Below are 26,771 nucleotides of genomic sequence, written 5' to 3'. Positions count from 1 at the left end.
AACTCTTCAGAACTGAAAAATAAAAAGAAAATAACTCAATTTTTTAAATGGGCAAAGTATCTGAATAGACATTTCTCCAAAGAAGATCTATAATAAAGGCATAAAAAGATGCTCAACATTTGAGGAAATCAAAGTCACTAAGGAGATGCAAATCAAAACCACAACGAGATACCACTTCACACCCACTAAGTGACTATAATAAAATAAGACAGACAATAACAAGTGTTGGCAAGGATGTAGAGAAATTTGAGCCCTCATACACTGCTAGCGGAAATGTAAAATGGTGTAGCCACTTAGGAAAACAGTCTGGCAGTTCTTCGAAAGCTTAATCATAAGAGTTATGATGTGACTCAACCATTCCATTCCGAGGTATATATCCAAGAGAATGAAAACAGATGTCCATAGGTATGAACATCTGGCAATAAAAATAATGCAATACTGATACATGGTACATCATGGGTGAACCTTAAAAACATCATGCTAAGTGCAAGAAGTCAGCCACGAGACCGTATATTGTATTATATCGTTTATAGAAAAATGTCCGGATTAGGAAGGTTTACGATGACAGAAAGTAGATTAATAGTTGCTTAGGGAGAGTGGTGGTGGGGAGCTAGGAGGAATGGGGGTGACCCTGGTTTGTGGGTGCCAGGATTTCTTTCTTAGGGGGATGAAATGTTCTAAAATTAGTTTGTGGTGATGACCACACAACGCTGTGAAAATACTCAGAAACTTTGACTTGTACTTCAAATAGGCAAATTGTAGGGTATGTTAATTATATCTTAATAAAGCTGTAACACTCACACATAAACAAAGGAGAAGAGAGGCCGGGCACAGTGGCTCATGCCTGTAATCCCAGCACTTTGGGAGGCCGAGGTGTGTGGATCAGCTAAGGTCAGTAGTTTGAGACCAGCCTGGCCAACATAGTGAAACCCCATCTCTACTAAAAAAGTTAGCCGGGCATGGTGTGGCATGCCTGTGATCCCAACTACTCAGGAGGCTGAAGCCGGAGAATCACTTGAACCCGGGAGTCAGAGGTTACGGTGAGCCGAGATCGAGCCATTGCACTCCAGCCTGGGCAACAAGAGTGAAACTCCATCTCAAAAAAAAAAAAAAAAGAAATGGCGAGAGAAAGAATGAAGACATACATACTTGAGAAAAGAAGACTGACCAATGAGAAAAGCTGGGCCCAGGTCAGGAGGATCTGATGGCTGATCCTCCCAGTGAGTTGGTCTGGGCCTATGTGGGGTACAGTGGCAGGAGGGGGATCTGAATAGACAGGCCCTGTCCCGTGACTACTCAGTGAGGAGATGAGACTGACACAGTGGAGGCCTTGAGTCACATGATGGTGACTCCCAAGGGCAGAAAGCATCAGAAGACAGGCAGTTTCTCACGGTGCCTCTGGAGGTCGTGAAAAAGCCAGGGGTGAGTCCGTGAAGTCCCTGCTGGCCATGATGATGTCCCTGACAGCTGGGGATCCTGGCAAGAACAGCATTCAGAACTTGGGGTTCTCCTTGCAGATCACAATGGTTGGCTGATTCAGGGGCCAAAGAGGGGTTTGCAGAGAGCCTCAAACATCTCCAGCTGGCTTGCACCTGTCAGGGCCCCTGGGCTGTCCAGGAAGAGGGAGGTGCTGAGGTCGGGGACAGGGTCCTGGCCTGGAGTTAGCAGCCTGGGCTCTGGTTCTAGCTCCCCCCCAACCCCAGAACTACCTGTATGGCAAGCTCCTTTCCCTTCATGTGCCTCAGTTTCCTCCTCTGTAAAATCAATTTAGACTATACCACTAGGTTGTCCAGACTGCAGCCAGTGGGCCGCATGCAGCCCAGGACAGCTTTGAATGTGGCCCAACACAAATTTGTAAACATTCTTAAATCATTATGAGATTGTTTTTTGTGAACTATTTAATTAATTTTTTTAGCTAATCAGCTATCGTTAGTGTTAGTGTATTTTATACGTAATCCAAGACAATTCTTCCAGTGTGGACAAAGGAAGCCAAGAGACTGGACGCCCTGGACTACAGCCTTAACATCATTCTTTAAAATCCTGTTTAATCCAAATCTGTTGTTGCTGCTGAAGGGACAGGTCTAAGGCTGTGTGGGACGGGTCACAGTGTGTGGCCAGCATGACCTGGCAGAGCAGGTGCCCCTGTGCTTCAGCTAGAGGGACTCTGGGCTTAAGATGATCAGTCCCATGAGTCTAGTTGCGTGCGTGAGCCTGGCCAACTTAAGGCATCAAGAGAACATCCCCCATTCTCATCATTTAGAGCCACTCAGCTTTGAGCTGGCTTGTTATATGGCAAGAAATAACTGGCCCCATCAATGATGTGGAAGGTGGTGGGGAGAAAACGTGTTTGCTACCAGGACATGCCATGATTGGCATCATCCTGGGAAGGTGCCAGCTCTCATATGGAGGGAGGAAGGGGTACATTAGCCATCAGCCTGAGTTTCTCCTAATGGACGTAATGCAGGAAAGAATCCAAAGAAGTGGGGTTAAACCACCTTCAACTCACTCTCCCTGGCTGATACAGGCCCATCCATCCCCGCAGCAACCACCACCAGGCCCCCACTATTACATACATGTTGGATGATAAAATACACAGCGATTCTCCCCATTGAAGTGGGGGAAATGCAGAGACATCTGTGCTGTGAAGGGGAGCAGGATACAAAGGGCGGATCATCCCACATCAGTTCAGGTGGTGGGAAGGCATGGTGATAAGGTACCCATTGGGCTTCCATGCCAGGTGCTGAGTTTGAATCCCCAGCTGCGTGACACAGGGCAAGTCACTGACCCCTCTAAGATTCACGTTCCTCATCAGTAGAATGGGGATGAAAAGATCTCCTAGAATGCGGCCGGGATGACATCGGATAATGAACGTAAGTGGATAGCCCAGGGCGTGGTAGACGCTCAGTGAGGGCTCAGGGGATACAACCTGGAAGTCACCATCACTTTGGGACCTCCTGTCCTCGTGATATGCTCCAGGCCCTTCAGGGGTGGCAGATGCCTTCCTGCCACAATTTCCTCCCTAGGCTGTTAGAATGAGCTTGCCTTTCCCACACACACCGTAGCTGTTGGGGGGAGCTGGCCAGGATGCCCTCAGCACGGTGAGTAATCACACACAGATGCAAGAGAGCTGCCTAACCGGATCTTATTCTGTAGCCATTCAGGAGTAGCTGGGGTGAGAAGACCCAGGCCCAGACCTCTTAGCATGCACTGGTTTAACTTACAGGTCGCACCCAGCCCAGCCTGCACCAGCAGAGCAATAACTCTTTCTTCTAAGCGAGAATTCCCACATGTCTGTGCACCTCTTCACCTGGCTGAGGGCTCACAGATCCTCCTGTGCAGAGCGTGTGGGCTGCCACAGCCTCCTCCATGGCTTCCGGTTCAGGGTCCAACCCTTCTCAAGCTCCTGCGAGGTGCTCAGGACACCCCGGTCTTCAGGTCTGAGACAGCGTCAGAGGCCCTGCGGGGCTACAGTCAACTTTTCCATGAGGCAGAAAGACCCAGCTGAGCCTTCAAAGAGGATGCCGTGTGCCCTACAGCCCAGTAGAGTCACAATGGTCAATGGACATTTTAGAAAGGTACACTAAAAAAATGCACTAATTCAAGCTGTCACGGTTTGGCTTTTTTACAAAGCTGATACCATTTATTTTTTTAAAAAACTTAGAGATCTAATGAAAGAGAAACCCATGTGTTCCCTTATAGGCAACAACAGAATCAAAAGACCCTGACATTTACGAGGAAGCCATTTTGAAATCACCATCCTCACAGCTGCTGTCAGGTACCCGTCAAAACGAGAGCTGGAAAGTTGTCCTTTTAGGGAAGCAACTAGCTACTACCTAAGAATAATAAGTACCAAGGTCATGACGAGAGGAGCTGTGCTGCTACCGAGAAGAGTGAGCAATCACAAAGGAAGGCCCAATTATGTGCAAGTGCATTTTAAATGACAGCCGTCTCCTGCACCAGGGGAGGCAGAGCTGACATATTTAGTTCAGGGAGCATTTGCAGATACCTTAGGTGCTAAATGGCATTACTTAGGGGAAAAAAGTGGCCAGGGAAAAGCACAGACGTGTCACGCACACGCACGTCCCCACCCCCTGCTGATCTCTCTTTGGCACCCTGGGTCCCTTTTTCACTGTGGCCCCTCAGGGTGCAGCCACCATCCCACGCAGGCCAGCAGCTCACTAGTTCTGGAACCAATGAAGTGGAGGCTGTCCCCTGCTTGGCTCTGCTGCCCCCAGGGCCTAAGGAGCATCCGTGTCCAAAGTGAAATACCATGGATCACGCTTTGTCTCCAGAGTGGGGACAAGAAACAGCCACACCGAAGTCTCATCTGGTCTCATCTCACTTTCAAGTGACTTGGAATAATGCCAGGGCCTTTCACCAACTATACAAATGAGTACCCACCCGCTTTCTTACTGGGAATGAAGACACGAGAAAGTCAGGGGAGGAATCATGTCTTTGAGTGTCACTGGGGGGCTTGGAGGTTCCGGTTCCCTGCCGCACCCTCATCTCTCGGCTCAGAGCTCGCTCTTGCCTGCTGCTTTCCAGGGGAGGGATGTAAAGACTCATGATGGATGCATCAGTCATTTCCGAGTTCCAGAGTTCCGGGGGCTTCCCGTGCCTCAGGCCCCACCTCGTGGGGCTGTGTCTGCAGCATTTCTGGGCTGGCTCCGTAACACCTCTGTGCAGGTCCTGTTCAGAGCTATCTACTGGTTTCTCCTGGCTTTAGCTTTCCTGGGTGACCCAGACCAGACCTTCTGATGTCATAATACACATCATGGAGCTTATAAAATTAGAGCACTGGTGCATTTTTTATGCCTTAGGAATTACACGGAATTATTAACGTCTTGGAAAATGGCTGAATGCTGCATCGGTGGCTTTCCTTTCCCTTAAGGGTGAATTATGGCGCAGAAATACTCTCTCCCCAGGTCCCCACTCTGGCTCAGAGACCCCCGTCTGCACCCCGCTGGGCACTATTTGCAAGGTCAAATCCATTCCTGTCCGGTGTTGAGGAGAGGAAGAGAAGTCTTGTTGGAGAAGGGTAGCCATCGAGGAGGGAACACTGGTTCTAGGACTTCCTTCAGCCTCCCAGCCCCCAGCGCAGGAGAGGGAGACAGCAGGGAGGGTGGGAGGGAGGGAGCTGGTGGCTCAAAATGGAGCCATTCACAGCCCCGCACAATAAATGGAGCCGTCGGGAGGACACTTGACTGGGAGGGGAGCATTGCTGCAGCCAGGGGTGCCGTCTGCAGGAGGGAGATGGGAGGCAGTGTTGTTTCCAGGGCATCCTGGACCATGACACAGGGCAGCAATTGAAAAAGTGATTGGAATCACACATTAGAATAATAACCTTAGCAGTCAAAGGCACCTGGAATTTCTAATTTAATTTCACATTTTAGGTGGATTGATCTGTAATTTAGTTAATTTCACATCTCCACCCAGGAGAACTGGAGCTTTGCAGAGTATTTTCTGCAGAAGACAAAGTATTCGCCCAAACCGTGTCTCATAGTAAAATGTGTTCTTTGTCCCCTAAGAACTGCAGAATACTAGATAAGATCTGTGCTTTAAAAACAACAACAAACACCTCAGACACACGATACCCATTTCCTCCCTCAATAAAGATACCAAAAAGAACCTTACCCAGAAGGTGAGGAGTAGGGGAAGCAGGTGAGAGCAGGTGGGTGCAGAAGAGTGGGAAGGTGTCATTTTGTGTAGGAAAGAATTTAACTTTGCCCAAAGAGAGATCTGACTTTTGTCCTTACCTTCTGGGAGGTGAACTCTAAGCCCTTGGAATATCATGCCTGATTAGACTTTCTTTGTCTTTGTGTGGGGCCCTTGGGTCACAGAATGGTCTAACCAAATGATTTAGCATAGGTGCTGGCTATACTGGATAGGTTTAGGGTAGGGGCTGGCTGTGCCAGAAAGACCAACAATGTGATTTAGGGTGGGGGCTTTGGGTCATGTGGTATCAGCTGACTCTGGAAGAGCTGGAGAGGGAGGTCAGTCACTTGGGCAGTCACCTGTGTGATAGAGTCCCAATAAAAACTCTGAACACTGGGGCTCTGGTGAGCTGCCCTGGATGGCAGTACTCCATGGGTACTGTCACACATCAATGCCAGGAAAGTCATGCTTTTCATGACTCCATGGGGAAGAGGACAGTGGAAGCTCCATGTCTGGCACCTTCCTGGACTCTGCCCTATGCCCTTCCTCCCTTGGCTGATTTTAATCTGTATCCTTTTGATGTAATAGAGTGCAGCTATGCATACGAGAGCTTTTGGTGAGTTCTGAGTCCTTTCAGTGAATTGTCAAAACTGAGAGTGGTGTAGGGGACCGCTTGAAGTTGGTGCAGAAATAAGGGTGGTCTTATGTGGATGCTGGCTAACTTGACAGGTGACACAGACAATTATTGAGCATTCCTGCTCCATAATTCACCCTTAAGGGAAAGGAGAGCTACAGATGCAGCATTCAGCCATGTTCCAAGACATTAACCATCCAGTGTAATCTCTTTAACTTGACAGGTGGCTAATTGATGTGGATTGGCTGTGTCCCCACCCAAATCTCATCTTGAATTCCCACATCTTGTGGGAGGGACCTGGTGGGAAATAACTGAATCATGGGGGGTAAGTCTTTCCCATGCTGTTCTCATGATAGTGAATAAATCTCATGAGATCTGATGGTTTTAAAAAGAGGAGTTCCCCTGCAGGAGCTCTCTCTCTCTTTGCCTGCTGCCATCCATGTAAGATGTGACTTGCTCCTCCTGGCTTCCGCCATGACTGGGAGGCTTCCTCAGCCATCTGGACCTGTAAGTCCAATTAAACCTCTTTCTTCTGTAAATTGCCCAGTCTTGGGTATGTCTTTATCAGCGGCATGGAAACAGACTAATGCATCAACACTTGCACATTCTTCCTACATATGAAGAGCACTCCTATGAACACACATTACAGTTTTGATATGAATCAGCCCCTGTCAAGTGTGCTCCCTCCTGATGAAGGCACAGAGGGGCTCCCCTGGCTTCTCACACCTCCCTGACCCTCAAGCACTCATCACACCAATTGTGTTGTCCTGTGTGCCTCCTGTCCTGGGCTGTGAGCTCCTGGGGAGTGGGGGGATGCCTGGTTGATGGGTAAAGGCTGGGTTCCAGCAGGTACCGCTGAATGACAGGTGGGTGGACGGGCTGCCACCTACCAAGGCTGTTTCTTCCATATAGTTTATGACCCAGTCAGGGGTGAGGTGCCTGTGAATGACAAACTGAGGCTGGGTGCTGGGAGGCTTCAACAGGGTCATGATGTGAAGCACCAGGCCTGGGGCTTGGCTGGTGGTTGTTACCGTCATTGTCACACCAGTGTGCTTTGGGACAGCAAAATTCCTGTGGGTAGGGAGGTTTTCATAGCCCCTGACTCACCCATTCATTCATTCATTCATTCATTTATTCTTCCCTTCACCAGGCTAATGTGGAACTGGGTCAGGGGCATCACAGAGGGTCAGATGAGGCTCTCCCCCAGGGTCCCTGCACCACAGTATACCATGTAGTGACTTGCCAAGGACCAGGCCGAGAAACCCCCTCCTTCACTGAGGCCTAGAGAGAGGGCTGAGCAGCTCCAGGAAGAGAAGTGCTTTTTCCTTTCTCTTCCAGCTTCAGTGAGCTGAAGGGAGGATTTCTCGCCAGGTGGTCCTTTAAAAGCTCTGAAGCCAGCCTCAGGGCACGTTCAATAAAGAGGTAGTTGAGGGTCAAGCGTCGGCATTATGGTCTTGGGTTACTTGCCTGGAGTTTGTTAAGTGACAAGGAGACTCAGAGGGAGGCAATGGTGCCTGGTTAGTCCTGGACACCCTCCCCACCTGGTTCTGATGTCCGGGAGGACATCAGGGCTGCTGCATCCTAAAGTTGAAGTCAGTCAGCAGTGAGGACAATGGCCATGAAGATACCACTAGGCCATCTGTCCCTCCCTCCTTCCTTCCTTCCTTCCTTCTTTCCTTCCTTCCACCCAACCCATCTGTCCTACTCCCTTCCCTTCCTTTCCCTCCTTCCTTCCATCCCTTGAAGAAGTCTTCACTGGGACCCTACTGTGTCCCTGCCCCCTACACTGGGGCACGATGATAATTAAGTCAGAAGTCCTTGGACTCGGGACTCAGCGATATTGTCACTCTTACCAATTTCCTCCACACTCACAGATGCACTTCATCCAATGCCACCTCCAGGCAGACCTTTCAGACTCCTCTCTCTCTCTTTCTCTCTCTCTCTCTCTCTCTCTAGTCCATTTGCTCTCTCAGCTCGGGAGCCTCCACCCACCTGCCATTGACTTTTCACACAGATGTCCCAAAAGTCCCTTAAACTCAGCCCAGCTCCTGACCGGTCCTCCTGCAAGATGAATGACATGGAGCCTCCATAGTGAAACCACACACAAGACCTACAGATGCCACTCCTAGATAGCTCTCACACTGTCCCTGCGCCCCCAGAACTGCCAAGTTCCCATCATGTCTAGCCGGGATGACTTTCTGGTCTCCCTTCACCCTCTCTGAACCTCCTTCAGTCTTCTCTCCACGTGGCAGCCGTGTGCACTTCCTGAGAAGCCAACTTGGTCACGTCCCTGCCTCTTAAAGTCCCAGTGGCTTCCCTCTCCTTGGGGATAAAGCCTGGCGCACACAGCCCTGGCTCCGAGGGTCCCTCCAGCCCCTCTGGCCTGATCCGCTGCCTGCCCCCCTGCCTCATTGGCCTTCACAGCTCCCTCCCACCACAGAGCTGCTGTGCCTGCTGTTCCTGTGGCCTGAACCGTTTGCCTTCTCTCTCCATGGAGTTAACTTGTGGTCATCCTTCAGATTTGGTTCGGAGGTCATTTCTTCAAGAAATCCCTCCCAGACCTCCCTGAGAAGTCAACCTCCTCCACTATAAGGGCCCCAGATGCTTGTTGGTGCGAAGGCGGACGGTCAGCTCTGATGTTTCCTCCACTGGACGGGAAGCTCCTTGACCGCAGGTCCTCATCTGTCCTCCTTCATTTCTTCTGGTCCTCAGCACTTGACACAGTGCCTGGCACCTCACTGGGACGCCACTGACAGTTGTTGTGAATAAGGGGGGCAGCTCCAAAGTAGCGCAGGTGCAACAGGAAGAGGCTGACGAAGTGTCGCATGGCATGGAGAGCAAGATCGGACGATGGGGTCACACCGCCGTGTGTGACTCTCTCTGCGCCACCCACTTGCTAGTGTCTGAGCATCCTCATCTGCACAACAGGGGCCTCACAGGTTGCCGGGAAGTCTCAGTGAATCAGTACACCTGGGTACACGTCAGTACTTCATGGCCAGGTCCCGGCAGGTGGTGAGTGTGCAGATGTCAGCTGCTGTCCCTCCTGGTGGCAGCTCTGTGCCAGGAGGTTTTTGCTGAAAGAATCAATCATCGTGGCTCAGAAGTCTGCCACGTGTCTCAAGACCAATCGATGCAGCTTGGTGCCACTGAAGTCACACAAGATGTCACCAGCTCTTCTCAACACCACCAAAAGGGGTGTGGGGCTGGGGCAGAGTCCCCGCCTGCATGCCAGCACATCTCAGGATTTGGCAGGACAGAAGACACTCAGAGGCCTCCACTGGGTACTTCCCGATCTGCTGATGCCAGAACTGGTCCTTCTGCATGAGGGGCAGGGAGCAGTGGTCAAGAGCCTGGTCACAGCTCCCTCTCTCCTGCTGGTGTGAATGCCGGGAGAGTGTCTTCTCATTCCACAGGGACACCAGAGGCAAACCTTGATCTTCCAAAAAACCACAACCCACCACACAGAAGCCACCCAGGGTTCCCAGCCGGCTCTTTTCTTTTCTCTTCCTTTTTTTGAGATGGAATTTCGCTCTTGTTGCCCCGGCTGGAGTTCAATGGTGTGATCTTGACTCACTGCAACCTCTGTCTCCCAGGTTCAAGCGATCCTCCTTTCTCAACCTAAGTAGCTGGGATTACAGGCACCTGCCACCACGCTCGGCTACTTTTTTGTATTTCTAGTAGAGAAGAGGTTTCACCATGTTGGCCAGGCTGGTCTCGAACTCCTGACCTCAGGTGATCTACCCGCCTTGGTCTTCCAAAGTGCTGGGATTAGAGGTATGAGCCACTGCGCTGGCCGGCTCATTTCATATCCGCCTTTGTGTCATAGCTTCTGGAGCACAGGTGAACTTGGCCATGGGATGGAGAAGGGGAGGCAGACAGAGGTAGGAGAGCACGCAGAAGAAGGAGTCAGGAGGTGACTTCCATCCCGATTCCGTGATGGCTTGGGGCCAGCAGCTGCTCAACCTGGGGCCCAGGTTCCTTCCAGAAGAATGAGGAGATTGGACTATGGGACAAGTTCCAACTCCTGGACACCCTTAGTTTGTTTCTGGTGTATCAACTGTTTTCCCTCTGCCATTGATTTGTTTTTGTTTTTGAGATGGTCTCTCTGTGTCACTCAGGCTAGAGTGCAGTGGCATGATCTCAGCTCACTGCAGCCTCAACCTCCAGGGCTCAAGCGAGCCTCCCACCTCAGCCTCCTGAGTAGCTGGGACCACAGGTGCCACCTGTGCCACCACCCCTGGTTAATTTTTGTATTTTTTTGTCGAGATGGGGTTTCACCATGTTGTCCAGGCAGGTCTTGAACTCCTGACCTCAAGTGATCCTCCTGCCTCTGATTCCCAAAGTGCTGCGATTACAGGTGTAGCCACGATGCCCCACCTGCCACTGATTTTTTTTTTTTTAAGGAGTTTTGCTCTTGTCACCCAGGCTGTAGTGCAATGGCACAGTCTTGGCTCACTATAACCTCTGCCTCCCACATTCAAGCGATTCTCCTGCCTCAGCCTCCCGAGCAGCTGGGATTAAAGGCATGTGCCACCACACCTGGCTAATTTTTATATTTTTGGTAGAGATGGAGTTTCACCATTTTGGCCACGCTAGTCTTAAACTCCTGACCTCAGGTGATCTACCCACCTTGGCCTCCCAAAGTGCTGGGATTATAGGTGTGAGCCATTGCAGCTCGTCTGATTTTTTAAAAAGTCTCCTGTTATTCATGAAGTATGGGCCATATAACACATACCTGCTTTTCACTGTTTTTTCCCTAACAAAGGACTCAGATTTCACAACAGGTGCAAAGTCTCATCAGATGACTGCCGGGGAGGGAGCCAGTCTTCAGCCTATCAAAGACTATTTTGAATGTCCTGGTGTCACAGATGTTGGGGACAAGGTTGCTGGGGTGCTCAGAAGGGATCAGAGATACGTGTATTTTTAGGAGCTTTTGGAAGGACAGGGCCTTGTTCTTGGCCCCAGTTAGAGGCTGAGCATTGGACTGGATGGGAAGGGTGTCCTCGCATCTTGCTCAGGACCACTGGGAACTCGCATCCCCCCAGAGGATGCACTAGGCCCCAACCTGCACTTGTGTCTTCTCTTCCCCACGGCGGGTGTTCTGAGTCTCAGGCCCACTTCTCCCGCAGCTGCATACACAGACTGGCACCTCCACTGGTTTCTAGTGAGATGGATTCCGGGAGCCCAATCCCAGTAAAGGCTAAGGATGTCAGCCCAACACTGGCCTGGACCAGCCAGATCCCCTGACCGGTCTCTCTAGGGGCCCAGATTTGCCAAGAGGCCTTTCTTCAAGGCTATGCTTTTAGGGGAACAGCTGACCCACATTGGAATGCTGTGGTAGAATAATGGGAGTCAGGCCGGGCGCGGTGGCTCACACCTGTAATCCCAGCACTTTGGGAGGCCAAGGAGGGTGGATCACCTGAGGTCAGGAGTTAGAGACCAGCCTGGCCAACATGGTGAAACCCCATCTCTACTAAAAATACAAACATTAGCTGGGTGTGGTGGTACACACCTGTAATCCCAACTATCTGGGAGGCTATGGCAGGAGAATCACTTGACCCCAGTAGAAGGAAGCTGCAGTAAGTTGGGATGGAGCCACTACACTCTAGCCTGGGCTAAGCTGAGATGGAGCCACTACGCTCTAGCCTGGGCAACAGAGCAAGACTCTGTCTCAAAAAAAAGAATAATGAGAGTCCGACGTAATTGATTTAGGAGCTGGGGTGTAACTGCCTGAGCAGGCCTGCCAGGAAGGCTTCTGGCCAATCTGCATGATTCCTGCCCCCAGCAACAACCAGTGGTCGGGGCCCTAGAGCGGTCTCCGCCAGGTCTGATGTCAATATGGTGTTAGGGGGTGAATCACAGTTTGCTCCTGCTTTGGGGCTCACCTGGAGCCCCTGATCCCCAGCGGAGAGCCATGAAGAGGGAATCTGTCTCTGGGACTCAGAGCAGATGTGGGACATTTCCACGAGCCCAGGGTCAGGGGCTGTGGGCCTATCAAAAGCTTGGCGAGCCAACACCAGAGCTGCAGGGTGGGAAAAGCAGGGGGCAGGGAAAAGCAGGGGGCGGGGCAAAGCAGGGGGCGGGGCCTTGCCTTCCGCTGAACAGTGAGCTGATTGGGGCAGTGGGAGGCACGCAATCTCCTGGGCCAGGATCTGAGAGGCTCCTGCCATTTCTCATCTGGTCCCAGACTGCAGAAGGCTGTGGCTCTGAGCTCCGAGACCTGCATGGTGCTGTCTCACCTGGATTTTCCAGCCACTTCTCTGAGTTCTGCAAATTCGAGGAGCTCCCTCTTGCCTCGGGACCTTCCTGCCCACCTCCCCCTGCTTGGCGGCTCTGACCCAGCTCCCTGCCTGGCATCTGAGGGGCCTGCCCCCGTCCTTCTTTGAAACGCCTTCCTTTCTTAGCCTCCGTGGGTCTTCCCTCCGTCGTGCCGGCTGTCCTCCTCACCCCCTTGGCCGGCTCCTCGTCTGCTTGGCGTCCACGCACCAGGGGAGGCTGTGCTTGAGCCTGCAGCTTCTCTGCCTCATTTGCGCTCTTTCACGGAGCCTTCGCGCTCACACCCAGGGCACTAAATGCCATGTGCACGCGGAGGACTCCTACACGTCATCTCCATTCTGGATCTCTCACTGGCCTCCAGACTTTCAGACCCCACTGTGAACTCGGCGTCTCTAATGAGGGTGTCAGCTGTCATGTGACCAAAACAGAACACTAGATTCCCCTATCGCCCGGGGCCTGCTTCTTCTTCGAACTTCTCCATCTCAGGAAATGGCTTCCTGTCCCTCCAGTGGTTGGAGCCCCAAATCTAGGTGTTATCACTGGTCGTCCTTTCTCATCCTTCATATTCAAATCATCAGCAGAACATCCCCAAACCCAACCTGGTCAGAGCCATAGTCGCCTCCTGCCCAAACGGACACAGGGCCCCTGGAGTAGTCTCTGTGCGGTGGACTCACAATTCACTCCCCACATGGCAGCTGTGGTGTTCTTGAAAACATACACCTGAGTGTGGCAACTCACCTCCCACGGCTCCCCACTGACGTCAGGATAAAAGCCCAGCTTCCTGCTTTGCGTGCTGTGTCCCATGTGGCCTCTGCCGGCCCCCCTGACCTTCTTCCATTCCCCCACCCCCTCCACCTCCCCTTCCTCTATCCTGGCCACAGTGCACTCTTCAGCTCCCCCAGTGTGCCAGGCTTGCCCTCTCCCTGGGGGCTTTGCTCCTGATTCCCTTGCAACGTTCCCTTACAATGTTCTCCCCATGGTCTTCCTGTGGCTGGCCCCTGCCTATCATTCATACCCAGCTTCGATATCACCTTCTCATACAGGCATCCTCTGACCTCCCCCAGCCTATAAAGCAGCCACCCTGGTACCCTCTCCCAGACCACACGGGTGAAGTTCCCCGTCCAGCACGCCTCACCATCTGAGTTTCCTTTGCAACTTGTTTGCTGTCTTTCTCCTCCACTAGAATATCAACTGCAGGAGAATAAGGATTTCCCAGAGCCCACAACTGTGCCTGGCACCCAGCAGATGTGGAGTCCACATTTACCAGGCAGCCTGGGTGGAAGGAGGCGGGAAGGCTGGTTAGGACACACATGCTTGATTAGTTTGGGCTGAATTAAGGTGGTGGCAGAGAGGATGGTGAGAAGTAGAGAATGTGAAAGAAACAGAGGAGAGAAACATGCTAGGCTCATGCTGGGATGTCGGGGAGGGAGTGGGCAGGAGGTCACTCCTGGGTTTTTGGGTGGGATTATCCACAGGGGCCAGGAATGTCATCAGAGAGGTAGGTTGGGGAAAACAGAAAGAATGGTCGTTTGTCCTGTCTGGGACCTGCTGGCTTGCCCAAGAGAAACCTGGGTCAAGCTGCCCTGTAGGCCGTTAGGTGGATGGCCTCAGTCCAAGAAGAGAAACAGTGGGGCAGCCATCCCTGCACTCCAGGAGGTGGGAGAGGGAGCCCTGGCTGGGAATAAGCCCTCGGGGAGTGTGGGCAGGGAGAGGAGAGAGTAGTCACCAGAGAACTGGCCATCTGTACATGACAGAGCATTTTGGAAGGAGAAGCTTGGAGACTGAGAAGGAGCAAGCAGAGGAGTTGGAGGGAAGGGCAGAATCGCACAGCCCAGAGCCAGAGCTTCGCGTGGGGAAGGGGCCGTCAATGGGGCTGCAGGGGCTGGGAGTCCTCAGGTCGAATGAAGACAGTCAGGCCGTGGGGGCCACAGGGATGTGCTGTGGCCCTGGCAGGAGCCAAGCTGGTCAGTGTGTTCATGGCGGCGGCTGTGGGGGCTGCCCTGTCCTGCTGCCCCACGGCCGTCCCCGAGCATCCCAACAGGAGGGCGTCCTTCAGGAAGCTCCTCCAGGCCAGAAACTGATCTCTCCCATATCCGCATCCTTCCCCAAATACGTATTGCTGTGTATAGAGTAAATGCTCGATAAACAGTAAATGGAACTGCGCTTCCTGTGACACTCCTTAAAACATGCCACCAGGCTGCCCCACGCCTGTAATCCCAGCACTTTGAGAGGCCAAGGCAGGGAGATCACGAGATCAGATCGAGACCATCCTGGCCACATGGTGAAACCCTGTCTCTACAAAAACACAAAAAATTAGCCAGCGTGGTGGCACACGCCTGTAGTCCCAGCTACTCAGGAGGCTAAGGCAGGGGAATCACTTGAACCCTGGAGGCAGAAATTGCAGTGAGCCGAGATAGCACCACTGCACTCCAGCCTGGCAACAGAGCGAGACTCCGTCTCAAACAAACAAACAAACAAACAAACAAAAAACCCACAATACCTGTGATTGCAGGATGGGGCCAGCGAACTCCCCGACCCACCGCAGAGCCAGCCCCCAGAGCCCAAGCTGTGCTGCCCTTCACTGCACCTCTCACGATACCCGGGGCAGAACCCCGTGCACAACAAACCCTCAGGAGGCTTCTGGTGTTTTCTGGGGGTCAGTTTTGTGTTCCATGAGGCCTGACGGCCAGGATCATACCCAGGACCATGCCCTGGGGAGGAGCCCTCAAGAGATGGATTCCTGTATTGAACAGTGCTCCTCAAATGCCCATGTCTACAGGGAACCTCAGAAAGGGACTTTAGTTGGAAATAGAGTCTTTGTAATTAGTAAATTACAAATGTAATTAGTAATTCATTGAGACGGGTTCACACCGGATGGGGTTGGCCTTCATCCAATGACTGGTGTCCTTATAAGAACAGAAAGTAGGGACACAGACACACACAGAGAGGGGACAGTGGAGGCAGAGACTGGACTTCTGCTGCCACGAGCCATGGATCCACGATTATCAGCAGCCACCAGAGCTGCAAGTGGCCGGAGAGGGTCCCTCCCTAGTGTCTCCAGAGGGGGCATGGCTCTCTGGGACCTTGGGCTCAGGCTTCCAGTCTCCACAGCTATGAGAGCACATCTCTGTGTGAAGCCACCCAGATGTGAGCATTTGTCTGGCAGCCACAAAAAAAAGCTGGCTGATCTTGACCCCTGGAGTGTCTGAGCCGCCACCTTCACGCATGCTCTGGAAGGAGCCACCTGGCCCGCAGGTGGCTGGGAAGGCAACCCTGGGAGAGGAGCCTCCACCCGCCCAAGTCCTGGGGCTTCCTCCACAGACTCAACTTTGCTTCCTGCCCCCATAGCCAGGACGGGGTGGCAAAGGCTGCCCCTCAGCCTTTGCTGAGAGGTGAGCTTCCTCCTAAGGGCCATTTCTCTGCAGGGGGCCATCTGTCACTGCTCCAAGGAAGCCCAGTGAGGCCCAGCTCCAAGGTGACCCACTCCTTGCCACACAGAGGAGTGCCACACAAGTCTGCTTGGTGTGGCCCCAGCTGCAAATGGCAGGAAGTCACTGCCCCAGGAGGATCTGAGGACCAGGCCCCTTGGTCCTGGCTAAGGAGCACAGCTGGCTCCTTGGGAGACCCAATGGCTAAGATGCTTCCCAAACTGGGTGCTGATGCGACTCCCACCTGCCGCGGTGCTGAGGAAAGCATGTCCAGGGAGCACACGGACCCAAGCGGACAGATGCCCACCACAGTGTGTAATGATGCAGACCCCAGAGAGAGCAGAGCAAGAGACAGGTTATGAGGAGGGCCCTGTGCTTTAGAGCACGGCATTGGCTGAGCTCAGAGAGGACATGACTCTTGCCACTCAGCTTCAGGTCCCGAGTGCAAGACCGGGTCAGGCCAGCTGCTTCTGCCGCCTGTCACTGCTACGCACAGAAGCACCCAGAGGCCCATGAACTAACCAGCTTATGTCGCTCCCCTGTCCCCACTTCAGATGAATGCCAGAAAGCTCTCAGCGGGGGCCTCTTCTTCCTTTGGGTACCCCCAAAGAGCTCCTGGAGGCAGGAGTGGGTAAGCGGGGGCTCCCGGTCTTTCACTATGGGTGTAATTCAAAGCAGCTCTTTGAAGTCAAGACCATTCACCCATATTGTCTTATCTGAAAAATTCTTGTGAATTTTGTATTCTGCTTCATGATGCAAACCGTATCACTTTTAGTAAAGCAATGGCGTTTTGCATTATTTAGCAAGGAAATAATTTTTGCCCCTCCGTCTTCTGTCATCTGGGACAAGTGATGCCTTTGGGATGTGTGCGTTCTCTTATAGCATCCCATGTCGTGTGATGAGTTCACGGGCCAGCGGAGGGTTACTGGGAGGGGCCTGGGTGGATCTGAGGGAGGGAGCCAGCTGAGGAGGGGCCAGCCCAGGTCCACTCATCAGAAAGCCCTGGAGTATCACCACGGGAGAAAGAAGCACCCAGAGGCCTCCTGGGGGCCAGTGTCCCAGCTGGAATGGCCTCTCCCACTGTCCCTGGAATGTTCCCCTGGACTCTGGGGCAGTGTGTGGTCTCCAGCTCTGGTAGGTACAGGCTGGTGCTAGAATCAGCCTACAAGGAAAGGCCAGCAGGACCGCAGCCACATGCCAGGGACAGGCCCTCTCACACCCAAAGTGGCAGCTCAGAAGTGGGGGCAGAGCTGGGGGTCACCCCAGGGACAAAACTTCCATCTGTTAGCACAGAGAGCTTGGTCGGTTCAGAAGGCCAAACCGAGAGGCCTTTCCTTCTGTCCACTTCCTCAGATAGCAGTGAGGCTCTCAGTCTTCCCAGACACCTACCCCAGAGCCAGGCTGCCCCAGAAGTCACAGGATAACCCCCTCTGTCCCTGGTGAGCTGCAGGGGCAACTGCCAGGGGTCGCCCACCTTACACTGAGGCTTGCCCAGGAAGCAGGCACCTGGATAATAAAGTCTGAGCTCCTAGCCCATGCTCCCCACTCTGCCTGAGACGACAGGGTCCCTGCCCAGGAGACTAGAGGAGTCCCGGAGGCCAGCCAAGCCCTGGGGAGCTGCACCCATCTCACTCCAATCCTCTCACCCAGGCAGGAGGCTCAGTTGCCGGAGAAGCATTGAAAATAGAACCTAAGTATAAGCGGCTTAGTGGGGTTCCAAGAAGGGCCAGCAGGTGGGGGTGGGGACAGGGGACCCTAAATCTTCTCAGCCTGGCCTTGGGGAGAATCAGATGCTGTTTGACAAGAAAGAGTCAGGCACACAAAAATTCTGCTCACCTTCTCTTCTAGGGACTCCAGTCACCTAAAGGTGTCCCAGTGTCCTTGGCCAGAAGAGGGCCCACCCCACCCCCTCAGCTCCAGGGCTGCAGTGTTGAACTGCCTGGTTTATTCTCTTTGCAAACACAGGCACAGGCGAGACATGTCTACACAGACAGCACCTCCTCTTGATGATCAGCACAACCCTGGCTGTGTATCCCCAGGACCTATCACAGGCATAAGTGACATTTCCCAGAGACCCTCCAGGGCAAACTCCATTGCCTGCCTATCTCTATCCTGGTGGAGGTCCCCCTTGCATCTCTATATGAAGAGCTGGCCTGCTCAGACCACCCTGGGGTCCTGTGCAAATGGCCCGGGGTCAGGTCAGGCCACAGAAATTTGTTCTGAATCCCGATCTTTGCGGGTGGAGGAGAAAATGGTGAAAACGGCAGTTTCCAAAGACCCCGCCCTTTCCCTCTCCTGCCACTCTTGATGATCCCTCTTTCTGGGCTATTGTCGCTCAGGCTTCAGGTCTAACCAGGGGGTCGCTTCCCCCTTGAAGCCTTCCTTACCACTAGCTGGATTCAGCTCTTTTGACAGCCCCGCCTTTACTCGCCCGTTCACGAGTGCCTGCATTCATATCACAAATTGTACTGCAGCCCTGTCCCCGCACCATGTGCCGGCCCTGGGCTAGGTGATGGGGGTCTGGCAGACGAGGCCTCTGCCCCTGGGGCTCACAGTGGGGAGCAGGGGAAGGGAGGGAAAGACCCCTAGGTCTGGGCGGGGTGGGGACGCTGCAGCTCCGGGATCCCGAAGGCTGCAGTTCCTCCTTCCACCTTCCCCCATCTCCACTCCTGGTCGGGACGTGGGGTCCCTGCCCCGCGGGCCCAACGTGGGGACGATCGCCCTCCGCAGGGCGGGGCTGCGCAAACAAGCCACGCCACGGGGACGAAGGCTGCGTTGCCGGGACAAAGACTTCGCTGTTGCAGCGGCTGCTGTTGGGCGCAAGCGCGCGCTCGAGTTCGCTGCGCCCCGGACGCCCCCCACCCGGCCTTTAGCCAGACAAACGAATCCATGTTTTAGATCAAACGAGCGCAGACATTCTCTTCCCCAAACATTTCTCCCCTCGGGCATGGCGGAGGGGACAAAGGACAAAGGGCGCTCCCCGCACGCCGCGGAGGCCACGGAAGGAGGGAACCAGGGCTCGCCGCCCGGGACCGAAGACCCGCGGTCCCTCCCGCACGCTGCGGCGCACTCGGAGGCGGGCGGGCGGCCGGGCTCGGGCCTTCACGGCTCCGCGGTCCCCGCAGTCCCCGCGGGCGCCCCGGACCCCGCAGGGCGCGGCGCGGCGCCGCCAGCCTTTCCGCGAAGGGCGCCCGCATTGCGGCTGCGCGCGCGTGGGCGAGGGTGTGTGCACGCGCGTCGCCGGCAGCAGTGCCCCAGTTTGCTCCGCGCTGCAGTCCCCGGGCGCCCACCCCTTCCCCAGCCCTCCTCCCCTCGCCGCAGCGCATCCGTCTCCACGGCCGGGCCAGCGCGGAGGGACAATCCGCCCAACGCCCGCGGGGGGCGGGAGGGGCTGAGCCCAGAAGCTGCGGAGACCGAGGGGAGGGGACGGCAGGGACAGGGGGAAACGGAAGGCTCACCACCGCCCCGCCACTGCAGCATCGGCCCAGACGCAAAGTTCACGGCCAGGCCCCGTGGCTGGCCAGACCCCCCGCGCTCCCTCCTGGCTAGCTGTTCCCGCGCCCCTCTTTGCGCTGCGGCTGCGGCGCTGCTTCCCCTTCCCCACTTAGTAGTTATCAAGCTGGTGAAAGGCTGGGAAGGCTGGGCCCTGGGGTGGGTGAGTGCCTTGTATTCATTTAGGGGAAAAAGAATAGCCAGGGACGCCGGGCTTCTCCCCAGTCAGGTAGGGTCTGGCAGTTCCTCTACCCCCACCTCCCTTCCCCTCCCATTCCTTGAAAGGACAACTGGCTCAGACCTAAGGAAAGCGTCCTTCAGGGCATCTGAGGCCGCGGTGTACCCTGAGCTGGCCCCCTCTGGTTCAGCAGGGTGCTCTGAGCTGTTCCCCTAGCTGTGCCCTGGCCGGTGGTAACAGAGCTGATGCTGCTGGACGCCCAGGCCTTGACACCTTCACCACCCCAACTCCTGTCACCTCCTGTGTATCCTGCAGGGCAGGGGTCTTACTTCAACTTGGAGGCCCACAGAGTTCAGAGCTCAAAGTTCTATGGGGAGGGGACAGCTAGGGAGCAGGTGCCCAGCTCAGCAGCAGGCCCATCCTGAGGGGTCTGGCATGGCCAAGGTCCGGGGTGTGTCTGTCATGAGGTAGTTGGGTGACTCCCCTTCCTCACGGTCTCTATCGTGAGTCCTCCTGTGCCACAGCTTCCAGGGTACAGCTGGCTCTCTGGGTTTCCAGGGGGCCTGCAGATATGTTCTGAGCTCTGGGGGCACTGCCTGGCTGTGACTTTGCTCTCTGAAAAGGCTCCATCTGCCAGGCAGGGTCCTGCACTGGTCCCAGCACCTTGGGTTCACCCTAGTGAAGCTGGCCAGGTCCCTCAGGGAGAGCCAGGGTTCTGCAGAGTTCCCGACTCCATTCCCCATTTGTTCTGCAAAACTGAAACTGGATTTCCTAAACAGGAGCCCCTGGTCACTCTGCCCTTCTTTGTTACATCCTGCGGGTCATCATCGCAGCTCTGACTGGCTCCAGCCTCAGCCAGGAATGCTGCCAAGGGCAGCTTGGTGCCCCAGGGCAGCCACTGCCAGGGTGCAGAGCCTGCTGACCCAAAGCCGCCCCAGGGAATATCTCCTGAGGGTTCACCAGCCAGGGCGGCTGTTGGCACCCTCTCTTGGCTGGGGCAGGAGCTGCTGGGATAAGGCTGAGGTTTACACAATGGGTGATTCAGGAAAAGAACTTTGTACCCAAGCCCGGAAATCCTCCAGCAATCCACAGCAAGCGGCAGCCTGAGAGGTGAGACCCAAAAGGCCAGCTGTGAGTGCAGGGTGGGGGGTGTTGCTTAGAGAACCCCCACCCCTGCAGGGGGGCCTGGCTCAGCTTAGCCCAGACCGCAACATCCCAGGCCCACACGGTCTCCAGCAAGGTACCCCATGGACTGCCACCTTTGCGGGCTGCCCTAATACTGAGGTCACGAACAGGCATCCCTCCACCTCATCCCCAGTGCACGGGGCTCAGCCCCCAGGCCTTGGTCAGCTCTGGCCTCCTGGCATGTGCCCGGGTGGGAAAGCGCAGCCTCTGACCCTGGCGTCCCTGCCTGCCTTTGGCAGCTCTTCTCTGCAGAGCCCCTGGTACCCCAGTGGGGACCTCCAACACTCACCGACCCCCATGGACAAGACTGGCAGCTCTCGGAGCCCCTGCCTCAGTACGACCACCGGGTCCTGCCGCTCCCTTGAAGGCACTGGGGCTCCCTGACACTCAACCCTCTGCCACAGTCAAAACCTGGGCTTGCCACAGAGGCTGCAACAGGGCAGAGGTGCAAATAAAATCAGCCAAGAAGCTGGAGCTGAGGGCATTTGAGGGCTTCCAGGAGAAGGTTTGGCTGGTGAGCCCCAAAAGGCAGAAGCAAGCCTCCAAATCGGAAAGAAGCCCAGGGCTGAGCTGCCTCCCCGCCTCTTCCTCGAGAGGCTTGGAGCTTGGCAATGGCCTCTGGGAATGCTTTGTGCTTCCAGGAAGCCGTGGAAATAGCCCTGGAGGGGCACAGTGGGTGCTTGGACCTTGCTGCCTGGGGTCCTTCGCCAGAGGAACCTCAGCTCCCCTGGGCTTGCTTGGCCAGACAGCCCAGCAGGAGTGCCAGCTACAGGCCACACTCACATACTTTCCAGTCTCTCCCAGAGTGAGGGTGGGGTCAGCCAGTGACAGCATCGGCACTCAGCCTGGTGGTGGAGACCCAGCCGGCCTTCCTTCGCTCGCACTGGCACCCCTTCCTGCCCCTTTCTGGGTGCTTACTCTTCTCTCACACACTGCACAGAGTCCCCCAGCACCCCTCCCCCTGGTGCCTGCCAAGCACTGTTCTTACCGTCCAACGACAGCCAGTCGTGCTGGGAGGAAGGGAGCGTGGGCAGGGCCCGGGCTTTGTACTCAAACACCACCGAGTTGGAGATGATCTGGTTGTTGAAGGCAACTTGTAGGGTCACAAGACCAGTGTCATGGGCTGAAAGTGAGAGGAAGAGAGAGCAGGTCAAGGGCGGGCGGGTACCCTCCAGCCTGATGAGCCACACGGGACCTGGAATATCCCTCCCCACTACCCTTCATTGGTTAACGTCTAGCTCTGCTTAATGGCAGCCTATGTCTGCTCGTCTGAGACCCAAACGCGATGCTTCTTCTAGGAACCTTCTCAGTTCACCCAGACTCAGCCAGCTGTCCTGTGACGACTCTCATGTATTGTAACTGTGCCTCTGCTCCTCTGCCCCAGTGAGGGCAGGGGCTGGGTGCTCAATATGGCTGGCTCCCTCGAGTGAATGAATGAATGAATGAGCCCCACCTCTGCCTCACGGCTGGCTTCCCCCCGGTGCCATCCGTCCTGGGTGGGGTTCGGGTACAACATTTGCTTTGGACTTATTTGCGCTTATTTTGTTTTACCTATTCCTACAAGCTTGTCCTGACTCACTGAACGAGCCATCCCCTGTATTCTTAGAAGTTCTTCTGCCTCCCGATGAGGGAGCTTCAGATGTGCCTCTGTTAAACTGGTCCCAGCTCAACCCCAGTGGATGCTGAGCCAGGGATGCTGGCATGAAGGTTGCATCTTCCTCCAAAGGCCGGACAGTGAGCTCTGGAAGGCAGGGCGCCGGTAGGTCTCATTAACTGCTGTGGCCCCATGTGGAATGAACGAGGTCTGTTCTCACTGTGAGTAAGAGGAAGCCAGCTTGCAGCGGAGACCTGCTGCAGCTCTGGGGTGGAGGCTGCCTCTCCACGGCTCATGCTGGCATCTTGGGGGCTGGCCTGTGGCCCACAGAAGTGGCCCGTGGGCAGTCGTGGGTGCGCACACTGCCCTGCCAGGCCTCGTCCCTGGCAGATGTCCGGGTTCTGCGCCCTCTGCCCTGCCTTTCTGGAATACCAGATACTGATACCCAGGGCCTCCCCAGTACGGATTTCCAGGGAGGACACACACACGGGGATCGAGTTACTGTTTGGGCTCTTGGTTTTCAGGAGCTTATGGACTCAAGGAAGCCGTCCAAGTCAGCCACTCCCTTGGACAGAGCAGAGCGCCAGCTTTCCTCTGAGGACTCTGATGCAGATCACAGTCCCCATGGGAAAACCAACTCATTGGCCAGTGGCCGCTGTCCACCCTGGGTGGATGTGTTAAGGCAGCAGCCATCTTGCCATTGTCCCCAGGGCAGGTCTTCAGGAGTCGCTGTCCAAGGGGACCCAGGGGTTTTTCCCCTGTGCTTTCTACCCTGACTTGGAACCTCAGCTCCAGGCCACAACCTGAACCAAAGGACTCCACGGTGGAGGTCACGTAGGCCTCTGAGATGCCTGGGCAGGAGTCCAGAAACTGCTGTGGCTCTGCCGGCATCCCTGGGCGGGTCCCCAAGCTTGTGGTCACATGCCTGCCCTGGAGATAGTCCTGGCTTGCCAACAGGAAGGCAGGTGGCCAACACCTACACCCACTGGAGCTCGCTCAGAGCTGCTCCTCTTAGCAGCCTCCTTGCCAGCCTCGGCGAGCTCTCGGCTTCTCCAGGACAATGTGTCCCAGCTGGGGGGCCCTTCAACTGCCACTGCTCTTCCACCATCTTCTGGCACTTGCACAGCCTGCAGCGATGCTGGAATGGTGGCAGACTCCAAGGCATTCCTTCCTTCCCAGAGAGATGGAGCAGAGGGGACCTGCTGTGGTGTCCAGGGTCCCAGCCCAGCAGCCCCGACCCTGCAGGTCCATCACCCACGAGGCTGCCTGGACTCGCTCTTCCCCTCCCCGCTTATGCAGTTCATCAGTGAGTCCCGGGTCCATCCCTGCTTCCTGGGTCCACCACTGCTCTCCATCTCCACCAAGGCTCTGGTCCACGCCGCCATCATTTGTTGCCTAGACTCCTGCATTAGCTTCTTGTCGAAGGCAACGTCAGCGCATCTGAGACCCAGTCTTGCTGGGAGGGTGTCGGGAGGCCACAATCCAGCACCAGGGCCCACAGCCCAGCACCCCTACAGGAAACCGGGAGGAGTGTGGTGCCCAAGGGAGCCCTTCTCCTTACACCTGGAAAGATCAGCCTTCTGCCTTCTTCCTGTGCTTTCCCTGCTTCTGTTCTTCCTCCCTACAACCCAGGATCATCTTTAAAGATGTAATTTAGATCAAGCCACTCCCTGCTTAAAGCTAACAGCTTCCCATTGCAAGTAAAATCAAACCGAACTCCTTCCTATGATGTAGAAAGATGGACACGGTTTGCTTTGGTTCCTGCTATCATCTCCAGTCTTACCGCGTTCACCTCCCCATTCACTGCTCACTGTCCTGCAGCCAGCGGCTGTCTCAGGCTTTAGATTCTCCAAGTTGCCAAGCCTCTTTCTGCCTCAGGGCCTTTGCACTTCTCCTGCCCACTACCTGGCCTGGATGCTCCTCCCACTTCCCATGACTGGCTCCATCCCATCATCCAGGTCCCAGCCTGCGAGAGGCCTTTGCTCATCCATGTTCCAGAAGGAACCTCCCTCTTCCCAGGTGACATTATTCTCATATTCTACTGTTGGGATACAGTTTTTACCAGGTATCTTGCTTATTCTTTTTCTCCTTGTTTTCTGTCTCCCTGCAGTAGAACGTTAGTAGGATGTTCACTGTTGAATGAATTGTTTCAAAATCCAGTTCTTCACCTCATTTTGTTGTTTTTGTTTGTTTATTTAGTTATTTATTTTTTCAGAGAGTCTCGCTCTGTTTCCCAGGCTGGAGTACAGTGGCACGATCTTGGCTCACTGCAACCTCCAACTCCCAGGTTCAAGCGATTCTCCTCCCTCAGCTTCCCTGCTAGCTGAGATTACAGGTGCCTGCCACCACGCCTGGCTAATTTTGAGGTAGAGTCTCACTGTGTCGCCCAGGCTGGAGTGCAGTGGTGCCATCTCAGCTCCCTGCAACCTTTGCCTCCCAGGTTCAAGCGATTCTCCTGCCTCAGCCTCCCTAGTAGCTGACAAAACCCTAGAGACAGGGTTTCACCACGTTGGCCAGGCTGGTCTCGAACTGCTGGCCTCAAGTGATCTGCCCACCTCGGCGTCCCAAGGTGCGGGGATTACAGGTGTGAGCCACTGCACCTGGCCCTCATTTTGAATTTCATCTTTTGTCTTCTTGTGACCTCTTAGGAATCCAGGGCGGGGCTCTCTAGCCAGCAGCATCTTCTTGGTGGATTCCCCTGTCTTCTTCCAAGCCTGCATTGCCTCTTTCCCCAACTTGGTTGGCTCCCTCCTGCCCCTGAAGCACCCCGGGTCTTGTAGAAGACACATTCTGTGCCTGCATGTCTTCTGCTGCCTGTGACGCTGTGGGAGCTGCCAGGGCAGGACCCTGTTCTCAGTCAGGGGAGAGTCGCCTCATCTGTTTTGCTTGGGCGGGTGCACTGGGCTGGGACCCCAGAGACAGGTGGGCATTGGTTGTCTGTGTCGCCAGTGTCCCTTCTCCCGTGTCGTTCCTGGCTTGTGCTCCCACGCCTTTGAGCCTGTCTTTTTGGTGAGGCGCATTTGGTGAGGCGCAAGTGTTCATCCTTCAAGCTCAGCCTCAGATGCCTCTGGGAAGACCCAGAGATGAGGTCCCCAAGCAGCCAGCATCATCTCCCAGGGCAGTGAGCAGTGATACATTTGCACAATATGCTCCTCCCTGGACCAAGAGCTCCTTGCGATCAGGGGCCCGGTGAGAGGCAGGGTCTCATTCCTTGCTCCACTTGAGGTCTCTAGTCCATGCACAGCAAGCAAGGGCTACTCAAAAGCTATTTGGAAAATGAATGAATGAATGAATGAATACATCCGGTACTATTTTACAGAGCACTGGATGTGTCTCAGTTCTGGACTCAGCTGAAGACAGAATGCTGGCCCTAGCAGAGGGGTCCCAGTTCTCAGTTTGCCTTGAGGCTTGTGGCTCCTGGTCCCTCTGTCTGAGACATATTATGGCTAATATGATAAGCCTGAATGACTAGGAGGGTGAGTGGCCTGGGCAGACTCTGCCTGCCATCTCTGGGGACCCAGGAATCCCCCAGGACCAGGAGAACTGCCTGCCGAGACCTGAATTGCCCTGGTTCCCTCTCCAAACTCCCCTTGGGAAAGGGAGAATGAAGGACTCATTCACGGGAACGCTTTGGGAATGGAGCGCCTGGGCCAGGGGATTCACACACCTCCTTTCACTCACTGCTCTCGCCCTGCTGGCAGGCAGTTTTCAGAGCTGTAGAAACCGAGGCCCAGAGAGGTCAGGGACTGAGCTCCAGCCACACAGATGGTTTCTGGCTGATCTGGGATGGACCCGAGTGTGGCTGACTCCAGCCCCCAGGATTCTCCAGGTCTTGACCTGGGACATCATCCAGGGGCACATGAAGACCAGTCCTCTTTTTCTGTGGAGGGGTCAGATAACGGAGGGCAGACCTAAACAGCCCTGCCCTGGCCCTCAGCCAGGCGAGAACCGGGGACAGGAAGTGGCGTCTATTTATAGGACAGCCAGGTCCCATTCCGGCGGCAGGTGTTGAGTGGACTGTTTCATACCACGGGGTCCTCGCCCCGACTCCTGCCAGGCGGGGGCCCCATCAGCTGCACACAGCCCTGTGCTGTGATAGGCAGATCCGGCCCGGCTGCCGCCCCGGCTGGCTGTGCCCCAGGCTGAGCAGGGCTGCGCCTTCTGGAGTCCAGCAGGTGGGGGCTGGGAGGGGAGGGCTGGGCCAGTAGGGGGTGGGTGGGCACCATGGGCAGCAGTGCTGACTCCCAGGAAGTTTGTGAGGAAGGAGGTTCAAGCAGAGGCTGAGTGTGTAGCCAGCCCTGGAGCAGGGGTTTCCGCTCTGGTGGCTAC

At 55.0% G+C, this 26,771-nt stretch overlaps 1 protein-coding gene across 11 annotated transcripts in view; it reads right to left on the bottom strand.

Moving 5' to 3' along the window:
• CAMTA1 (calmodulin binding transcription activator 1) overlaps window positions 1-26,771 on the bottom strand; it is a 964,678-nt gene that overhangs the window by 68,558 nt on the left and 869,349 nt on the right. For all 11 annotated transcript variants that reach the window (XM_064363183.1, XM_064363184.1, XM_064363186.1 and 8 more), the window contains one exon: window positions 21,837-21,971. In XM_064363183.1, the coding sequence (XP_064219253.1) occupies window positions 21,837-21,971 (135 nt within the window). The remainder of the gene's footprint in view (window positions 1-21,836; window positions 21,972-26,771) is intronic.

The sequence above is a fragment of the Aotus nancymaae genome, unplaced genomic scaffold (genome assembly GCF_030222135.1).
Source record: "Aotus nancymaae isolate 86718 unplaced genomic scaffold, 86718_ANA_hifiasm-v0.15.2.pri h1tg000053l, whole genome shotgun sequence".
NCBI classification, from domain to species: domain Eukaryota; kingdom Metazoa; phylum Chordata; class Mammalia; order Primates; family Aotidae; genus Aotus; species Aotus nancymaae.
This window is presented reverse-complemented; position numbering and strand designations above follow the sequence as displayed.